This window comes from Geospiza fortis, unplaced genomic scaffold (assembly GCF_000277835.1).
Source record: "Geospiza fortis unplaced genomic scaffold, GeoFor_1.0 scaffold8, whole genome shotgun sequence".
Lineage (NCBI taxonomy): Eukaryota > Metazoa > Chordata > Aves > Passeriformes > Thraupidae > Geospiza > Geospiza fortis.
The window spans coordinates 14,333-24,591 of NW_005054414.1; the positions used below are offsets into that span (position 1 = coordinate 14,333).

At 38.0% G+C, this 10,259-nt stretch overlaps 1 protein-coding gene across 1 annotated transcript in view; it reads right to left on the reverse strand.

Annotated features, from left to right (window-relative positions):
* Positions 1 to 10,259, reverse strand: part of LOC102037395 (diacylglycerol kinase iota-like) — a gene marked incomplete at its 3' end in the record, with an annotated part of 114,999 nt that overhangs the window by 7,158 nt on the left and 97,582 nt on the right. The window contains exons 23-24 of the mRNA XM_031061424.1: positions 2,700 to 2,779; positions 809 to 853 (exon numbers count right to left, since the gene is read on the reverse strand). Coding sequence (XP_030917284.1) covers positions 809 to 853; positions 2,700 to 2,779 — 125 coding nt within the window. The remainder of the gene's footprint in view (positions 1 to 808; positions 854 to 2,699; positions 2,780 to 10,259) is intronic.

Genomic DNA, 10,259 nt, shown 5'->3' on the forward strand with positions numbered 1-10,259 from the left:
CTGCTGATCCAACAAGACTTGCACTGTTATTTCTAGAAAGATGCTATCAGCACCATGCAAACTTGTCCTGTGATCCTAAGTACTATGTCAACTGACCATGGTCTGTGCCAAATCTCCATGCTAATATCACATCATTTCAGGAGTCAGTAGAGTTAGTCTCACTCAGTTTACTTCCAATTTAAGCACTCTACAATGAATTATTTTACTGAGAGAAATACACAGTCTTGAATGATACTTCCAACTGAAAAAACAAGTTCTGTATTGCATAAATTGTAGAATAAAGTTGTAAAACACAAAAAGACCAATTTTAAGAACTATCCACCTAAACGAAAACCTATTTATCTCATGCAGAAAACACACATGTGCTTAGGATGGACTAAAAAATTCCCTGAAGATTATGTCCTGTACAGAATTATTAAGAAGCTGGTCCTGCTAAAACACCTTTTTTCCCCTCATTGATTAACTTTATTACAACGGCTATGCAGTACAACATGTCATTGTTCAGTTTCTCAGACAAAGAAACAATTTTGCTTTTGTCATTTGTCCTACAGGACACATTTTCTCATTCACTTCAATGTGGAAAATACTGCTATTGCAATATCACAAGCATCATAAAGCTTTGCTAATTATAAAGGTGATTCCATAAAACTTGTCCAGGAGAAAGCAGAACTTGCTTCCAATATTTAAGGGTAAATCAGATAATCAGATAATTAGAAATTCATCTAACATATGGGTTCAAATGCAAAGAGTGTCATTCCTATTTTTAAGCCTCTTTCTGTTCTGATACTAAAAGGAAAGCTTATCTTACCTGGTAATGAACTCTTTGTGTAGCAGAGGTTACTGACTGTAGGTCCTAGTGGGAGAATGAAAGACAGGACAGTGATGAAAAAGATTAAAGCAACAACAAGAGCTGTTTGTAGTTCTACTATCTGAAGTCATTGGGCAAACACAAATCATTTGGCAAATATTTTTCACTGGTTTTAAGCATATGAAACAAATTCCACAGAAAAGCCAAGGAAAGCTCACTCAAAGTTTAGATTTGTATGTATTTGGCCCAAAAAACTAGTTTCAAAAAGAGATGACACTAATGTATTTTATCATGTTAAAAAAAACTATTTGTTCCAAGAGAACTACCTAAATTTACAATATCAGCAACAAAATTAATGAAAATATGTCATAAATCTTTAAGACACTTTTGCAAATATTTCTGAGTGATTAATGCACTTAAGAAAATCACTGACAGTTCTCTCTATTTTGAGACAACCTCACTCCAAGAAGGTCATACCAGAATGGTCCTGACATTTAACAGGGTTCAGGCATCTAATTTATTTTAATAGAGATTTAGTCAAATAGTTATAGCACATGACATAGTCTACTAAAGAGCCTGGCCTGCAGACTATTGCCCTGCAGCAGCATGGAAATTGGCAGAGCTCAGCAAACCTTGGCATCTCTACTCCCAGCAAACAGGACTGAGCCAAATCAAGCACACATGCAAAAATTAGTACAAACTCTGAAAAAGGTTGGAGAAACACAAGTCCTCCATAACCACTATGGGCAATTCAACCAAAATATCTAGCTGTGCTTCCTTCAGGGGTTGTACCTAAGACTGCCTGAACTCAGTGTGAGATCACATTTCTAATCTATCTGATGAGATCATCATCGTAAGTATTTCACTGTAATTTCCTGCACTGGATACTTCAAATATGCACCACCTTACAATACGGATTTATGTCTGGTAATAATAGTCCCACTCCAGGTCTGAATGTCCAGAAATGCACTTGATGAAGGGAATCCTGTCTGAAATGCAAAGTGAAGGCCTGAAGTGAAATACTAAGTTTCATACTCAGACTGCAAGTGTGGAGTTCCAAAATCTATAGAAGTCAATGGCTCCCAAAGAGTTCAATGGAAGGGGTGAGCTTCACAGTTCCTACGTAAACTAGACCAACCATTTATAAATTCTTATAAATGCTCATATATAAATTGTTTATAAATGTAATGTCATCAGACTTGTAAATGTTTTTAAAAGCTATCACTAAGAGATTGAAAAAATCAGAGATAATACATTAATAAAAATCACTAAAGGGGTTAGTTTTATCACTAAAGGAGTTCGCACTTAAGATGATTTGGATAATGAAGCATTTGGAGTCTGCATTTCCCAGGGTGTATTGTAGAATGAACTCTCATGAGGCAAGGTGTTCAAGAATAAGAGCAAAACCATTGTTAGCTGCATGAACACCCATTTCTGTGTCTTTGAAAATATCTAGTTGATATTTGCTGTGTTTAGTGGTGTCTCATATTACTCCATTATTGGAGAACGATGTTTGCATAATTAGACCCACTCAAATGCCACAGTGTTTATCCTTGCATAACACACTTTCTAATCCATAATTTATGTACTTTCAACAAAGTATATGGAAAGTCCTAGTATTCCATTATAAATCAAGGAGAAGTAAACACACCCATCCACTTCAATTCTATTATAATTTAAAAGGAATCAGTATGATTTTTAATTTCCTGTTTAGGGAACATTTTTCAGTACTTTTATTATCATATCTTAATTCTAGAAATTTGGTCTCAATGGTAGGCAAATTTCAATACTCTTGATACGTGGTTCTTGCAATTATTAGACCCCTGCACTCAGAATGGGAAGAAGCATAAAACAGGTTTGTGAGTGATACCTGAATTCCCAAAGGCCTCACCTCTTGCAGACGGTCAATGTACATACGACAAGTCTCCAAGTCACAATCTCCTCGTACAACTATGATCCCTAGGGGAATGGCTGAAAAAATCAGAAACAAAGATAAACCTCTTTAACTGAAGTCTCTTGAACTGTTACAGACTTGCAATGGTTTCCAACGTTGTTTTTTTCATACCCTCACAAAAGTTTTCTGCTATCTAAACCTTAATAGTTATGTAAAAGCAAGAGCATATTAATCATCATCACTTTCACCCACTTATAATTATCAAATATTTCATTTTCAACCAACTTTCATGGTTTCATGAAAGAAGTTAAAAAATATTCAGTTAAATTGAGTACTTCATTTTCAAATCTGAACATCAAATATTATTTGTAAAACAAAGGAACATATCCCAGAACAAGAGTTATGGGGGGCACACTTGTATCTTGAAATAAGAGTGATATTTTATTCTCAGAACTCAAATTCTACAGGTTTAAAGCAATAGAAATCCCAGCCTGATATCAGGGAAATCTAAAAATACCAGGTTATTTTTATCGAAGGCTGCTTTTAAACCAAAACAGATATTATTCCATCTACACACAGAATCAACACATTTCCATATTTAGTCAGGAAAAAAAAAAAAGATAACTTGTGAAAATATAGTAAAACCTTTCAGGTTAGGGCAAAACTTTTAATAAAAGGAGATTGACATTTTCACATTCATTCTGTTCTTGCCACCAAAGAGTCCACAACAAAATCATAAAAAGAAAAATAATTAATAAAGAATACAATAAAAGAGAAAAAAGTGAGCGAACAAGAAAGATTCCAAGAGAGCTACCTACTAAGTTCTCATTAAATAAAAATAAAACAATGAAAATTCTTGAGTACCCAATTTTGTAAAAGTGAATCAGTGAATTAAGTTCTTTTTTTCTCCCTGAAGGGTCTTTAATCAAATAATGGCCAAAAATTTATGGGAGCAGTGGCAAAGATATTTAAATTCTCACATGAAATATTCCAGAAGCAGAACAGAATACCAACTCATAAACAATTCTGATAACTGGATAACAAGCAGCAACATAAAATCACCAAGGTTTCTGAGATAAACAGAAAACACAACTGTGCTGCAACCCTTCCTGCTGTTGAAAAGAAGTTGATTAAGTGGGAGAGATGTATTTAAATACTTACAAGTTCTTCATTCTGATAAGAGAACAAGAAAGTGCTAAAAGATATTGGGAAAGAGAGCTCCTATTTTTCTGGTCCACCAAAGCCTGAAGCACAAAGAGGAGCTCAGTGGTTTCCAGGGAAAAGAGCTGGGGAGCTCCTGCTGCAGTCAAGGTCACTGTAGACCTCAGAGGCCAGCACAGGGCTCAGAAATGCTGCCAGAATTGTGTTTGGAAAGCAAACTGAACAGCAGAAGAGCTACCGACCCAGGACAATGGGAAGCAGGGAAAAAAATGCTGGAGCAAGAACAAGAACATAAAGAAGGAATAGGTGTGAAGGAAGAGGTCACACAACTCCTGAAACAACACTGACATCCAACAGTGATGACAGTCCCCCTGCACATTTTCAGAGGGGCCAGGTGGAAACAGTGCTCATGGAGACCTCTGAGATTCTTTCGCTGCAGAACAGAGACTGAGACACAAGCAAGTGGAAGGAGGGTCAGAAACAGGGCTTGCTTCAAACCCTCCAGTGCTCTGGGCTACAGACTGATTCTCTTTGCTTAGTGTTTATTATTGCTTAACCTGTTTTGGCAGGAGCCCCTTAAGCTCTTTGCAGACTTCTTAATGGCTATCTAGATTCAATTGAACAGATCCCTTTGCAGCCCTTACTGAGAGAAGTGTTTGTTACATTCATTTGTAGCACTAAAAACTGAATTGTAGCAGACATGGCTACACCTCCAACAGCTACAGAGCACTAGGGAGTTAGAACACTGGCTCACAGACTGTCACCACAGATTTTTTCTCTCTCCTCTACACTTAATGGGGACTAAAGCTTTGACCTGACAAAACAACACAGATAACAGAATTGGAATCCTTAACTATCACCATTCCCAACAGACCAAAAGAGGAGAACCTTAAAACAACTGTAATTCTAAAGAAATCCAGCAAAATATCTAAAAAAAGAAAAAACTAGCATGCAATAGATATCTTAGTGGTGATACTTTGTGAATCTCATCTAATGATTGAAGAAGTAGTGATTCACAGCTTTAATTAAATTACATTATACTGGTTCTTAGTGCTCCTAGAACAGTTCTGAAACTGGGCTGTGCGACTTTGTCCTTAAAAAGAAAAATGCTGCCTTAACTGTTTGGAAATCATGAATCAGCATGATTTATGGTATTTGGGGTCAATAGCTAGCTAAGGTGTAATGTGTGAGGTGGGTCTCAAGTGGTTCTATTCCATATGGTTCATGGCCTTTGAAAAACCTTTAAAGTCATTACTGGATAACACTAAATTATATGTTAAAATGTTGCTTGCCAATTTTTGTTGTTGTTGTTCATTTGTTGCTTGGTTGGCTCCTTTCTCAAGACCCATTTGGCTTTCAGCAAGGAAAATGTTCACAGCCCTGATTTTTATCATAAACCACAATAAGCAATCAAAATGCACCACACAGCCAAGACTTACAAAGTGCCTCACAATAGTTGCTGTTCTAAAACAAAAGCAAATGCTTAGTGGTTGATAATGGGATAGAAACTCGGGTTGCTGCTCATTCTACAAATAGTGTAATAGCATGCAACAGAGGCAAAATGAGTTAATTTACGATAAATCATTTAAAGGCCAAGTCAACATGCATAGCAGATAGTAACATTGTGGGTGCTTTCATCCAGGACTAAAGGAGCCTCTGCATTTGCTGTGTGGATGAGGATGTGGACAGTTTAAATCCCCGTGGGGCACAGGGATTACTGGATATGCCAGGAGAGAGGTGGGAGTGCAAACACATCAAGTGCACAGACACTACAAAACCACTTTCCATGTACACACACACTGTCCACTCCTGTGAATATCTGGATAAACCCACCCATGCCACTGTGCCAAAAATAAGGAATAGTCTCAAATCATGAGCCAAGCCACAGCACTCAAGTGCCGGATATTTTTCTCCTGAGGCGCCTGCTCTTCTGGCCACTTGCATCCATCTCCCAGTTCCTTTGTGCCCCCTGAATGATGAGAAAGGATTTTGTCCAGGCAGCTGTGATGAGCAGCAGTGCAAGAACACCAGGAAATGAGACAGGCAGGCAGTTGCTTCATAATCTGAACCAGTACTGCAGAAAGGTTTTTGATCCTAGCAACACTAACCAAAACCAAGGATCAGCAGGAGGAGGGTTGGGCAGATGCAGCAGTATGGCCAGCCTGGTGTTCTAATTAACTGCAAGATCAGGAGTGATTTCCTAAGTCCTCATGAAATTAGCTATGGAATTTGTAAGCAACAAACAAATCTTCCACCTATTAAGTCCCCATTACGCTGAATACCAAGAGCTAGTGAACTCTTTAATAGTATTGAGGACACAAATGAAGGAAGCCTAAACATACTTATATATATTTTAAAATTCAATTAACTTACCTGTTTATTCTTATGAAAGGATTCAATTTGTGATCTTAATACCATGATTAACCCACTAAAATCCCAAACAAAACAGCCTTGAGACAGAACATTACAGTAGATGTGAATGCCAGGAAAACTCATTCTGATTCTGATACCTCAGGGGACTGGGGATATTAGACATTGGACTGTAAATGTTTAATGTAACAAATAAAGGATCCTCACTACTGAATATGCCATAAGAAAGCCATTTTCCTGAAGGGCTTCGTATTAAGAATATAATATTAAGAATATGAAGAACCAACCAAATAGAGAATTATAAAATATTCAGACATTTATATTAAGAGGTTTGGCTTTCACAGTTTGGTTTTAATAAAACTGAGTTTGTACAAAAGGATTTTCTTACCACACAAATCTAAGCCATGTGTCTCTTCAGATCCCTTCTGCTTGTTATACTGAGAAAACCCAATTCTCTCTAGGTTCATTGGCTACTAGTTTTTTAGCCCATTTGCAAAATTCTCACATCTAAGGAGGTAAAACACAGTGGAGGTTATCAGATTAAACCAGACCATGTTTGAAAAGGCACTCATTCCCTCCAGTCTCTCAGTGATTTTTCCAGTATCCTGCCAAAAGGGAAGAAGCTGCCCAAGTCAAAGGAGGAGAGAACCTGTGCCAAACACCATACAAAAAGGAATAGATTATAGAAAATAAATTTGAAGAGCTGGGAAGTGAAGCTGGGTGGAAATGGATATTGGGAGTAAGAGCTGACAGCAGAGATCTGGATAAAAAACAAATAAGTATTTAGGGTAAAGAAAAAGAGCAGGAACCTGTGCTGTGAGGTCTGCAGAGACAGACTAAGATAGGCAGGAAGGATGTGTGTGGGATGAGTTATCCAAAGGGGACAACCAGAACTGAAAAAGTAAGAGGAAATAAAATCAGAAAAGCACTGAGGAAATATGCAAGTAGAATATGAACAGAAGAACCTCACAGAAAAGCCTACATGAGAAAGACAAACTACAGTGTGATTTCCTGGAGACTTAATATTCTTGCTTCTCTCCACTTCTTTAAGGTAAATATGAATATATTTTTTATAAATGTATAAATTTTATATAAATACAAATTTTGTAATATAAATGCCTATCATCTTCTACTTTAAAGAAGATTATAAACTTAACACATTTCCCACTAGCTCAAAAGGCAGAGGACTGTACTGAATATGCCCTGTGAGGTGTCAAGACAAGGTAGATTTAGACTAGATATTAAGAAGAAATTCTCTACAATGAGAGTAGCAAAACACTGGAATGGGTAGCCTAGATAAGTGAAGGATGTCCCCATCCCTGGGAGAGTTCAAGGTCAGGGACTTTGAGCAGCCTGCTGTAGTGGAAGAGGTCCCTGCCCACAGCAGTGGGTTGGAACTAGATGATTTTTAAAAATCCCTTCCCGCTCAAACCATTCCATGACTCTATAACCTCATTATATGAAATTTCAATGGCTTGGGTTTACTCCTTCCCCCAACCTCAGAGAACAGCAATTTCCAATATTTAACTCACTACTGCCTTCTAATCCTCTTGCTTTCTCTTTGCTGGGAGGCTTTAAGCAATCCATTCAACCCCGCTCTGTTTCAGATCTTATGAAATCACACTGATGAAGAAATACCTAAATTATGTGTGCACAACAGATATTGACAAAACAAAGTTGTTAGAGCAAGGCACTGACTTCTAAGCAGAGTGAAGGTAATGTTGTCTTTTATGGAGCTTCTACCATGTGCCCAAAATGATCTCCTGACAAATAAATGCCCATTGGTGCATCCTTTACAGGATGAAAGAGAAGGTTTGTAGCTGCACAATCTGCCTTGTCTAAATCCATCCAGCTCAAAATTGCTTCCCAATATAAGCACATTTCCTGCGTGGCTCCTCAGGAAGCCTTTTGCTCCCTGCTGACTTTTATATTACATATTCAGGGTATAAATACCAAGTCCTGAGTGTTGGCCCTTTCTTACTTAGCTAGCTGTTCAAAATCACATGAGCTCATCTCCAAATAGCTTCACCTGTGATATCCCTAAGTTTTAAAGAGTCAGAATGCCTTTGATAGATCTAGGATTCTAAGCGCATTTCTGGTATGAGGAAGCTACAGTATCACTGTACATGTACACATCAGTGACTCACAAGCTTGTCACTCTGTGTACCCCCACATATCTATCTGATAAGAAGTCCTAGGATGACCCCAAAACCCTCAGGTAACCCACAGGTATTAGAGGCACACATATTATAGACATTTAGCTACAGATAATAAAAAACAAGAATTCAAGGTTAAACTCCAATCATGTTACAGCATCATGTACACACACAGAGCAAGGAGGCTGCACAGAAAAGAATTGTTAAGTTACAGACAGACCAATCGTTAAACACATGGAACTAAATTTTCTCTTAAAATTTATTTTGAGTCTAGTGTGCCATTGTGTTCTAGAGGGCATAAGGAGCAGCTGGGTCTGTGTAAAAGAAAGTATGGGAAACCCAGAGCTGCCACAGGGCTGAGAGTTATTTCTGATACTGCCATCGCTGCAATTGGGAATGATCCCTCCTTAATCTTAGTGGTAGGGAGGAAGATAACATTATTCTCCATTGCTAGGGCACACACAACAAGTTAAGGGCAGTAAGGGCTGACATACCCTATTAAAAAAAAACCTACAACTGTTCAGTTACTGCTTATGGGAAGTTATTTCACTGATATTTTTTTCATGGTGCAAATCTGAAATGGTGTTGCTAGGAAGAACTAAGAAACACTGAAGATCACTAGGTCACTGTCTAACTTATGTTTGGTTTGTTTGTTGCTTTTTTTTTAAACCAAATTAGTTTTCACATATGCCTCCGTTGTCAGGAAATTCTTAGTTATATTGGAAGGGAGAAAACACAGTGTAACACTGAAAGATTTTGCTCTCTTAAAAATGACCCAATTGTTCACCCACAATCCTGCTTTGGATCACACTTTACTGCTATAACAGGAAGCCAGAGAGAGTGCACACAAGACAAGCAGGCAGCAGAGGCAGAAATAAATTCTGTCCACCTAGAAACCTCAGCCCACCTCACGTCTTGAGTGAGATAATCTCAGCTGTGATAATTGGAATGTACAACTCTCATATTGGCCAGAGATGGTGAAGCTTGTGACTAAGGTGACAAGTGCTTAGGACGTGTATGAGGAGGTGCAAGAAAAGACAACTACATTTGTAGTGAAGAATATTACAACATAACTAAAATGCCAACATATATCCCTTTCTTAAAATGCTGCATTGAAGCATTCATCCCTCCTCACTGAAGGATCAATAAGCACCCTCTGTACCATCATTAATCATCCCCCACACAATACTGAGATGCTGACAGGAGAAAAGAAGGAGCAAGGGGAGGGAAGAAAGGGACAATTCAGAAACAGCATCTGGGTTAAATGCCAGCTGCATTGACAAGAAAAGTAGAAAACAACAGAAGGAGAATGAGCTAAGGACAGTCATGCCCTTCAAAGGACAAAATGACATTCTTTAATTGTTCTGGAGGCTTTCAAAATGAAGCGTCTACCTCCAGCAGAGTGAAGATTAATCTTCAGTGAACATTTTGTATCATGAGCTCCTCTATGTCAGGAAGACAATCGTAGGTGAAATAGTTGACAGATTCAAATCAGTATTACAAGTAAGGAAGGGGGATTAATGTATTCACTGTGAGTTAAAACGATCCAGATTATTACAGTGAGGTCAGAGCTTTCAAAACTGTATTAAGGAGACATGTAACAGGCAAAAACCATAATAGGTTCTTTGCTATTTTTCCTTCAGGGGTAACCCCTTATTAACTGGCTTCCTTTTCCTGTTCAGATTGCTGTGAGATTCTGCTTTGTCCTCAAACTATTTAGGGGAGGTCGAACTGTTTTTAATCCATGTGGATGGAGAATGGATATTAAGTAGAGCATTCTGGATTCAGTTGTAGGTATTCTGCCAAAGCCTGAACAAGTACATAAACTTGGTCTCCTGCAAGCATCTAGTGAGACATCCATACACACAAG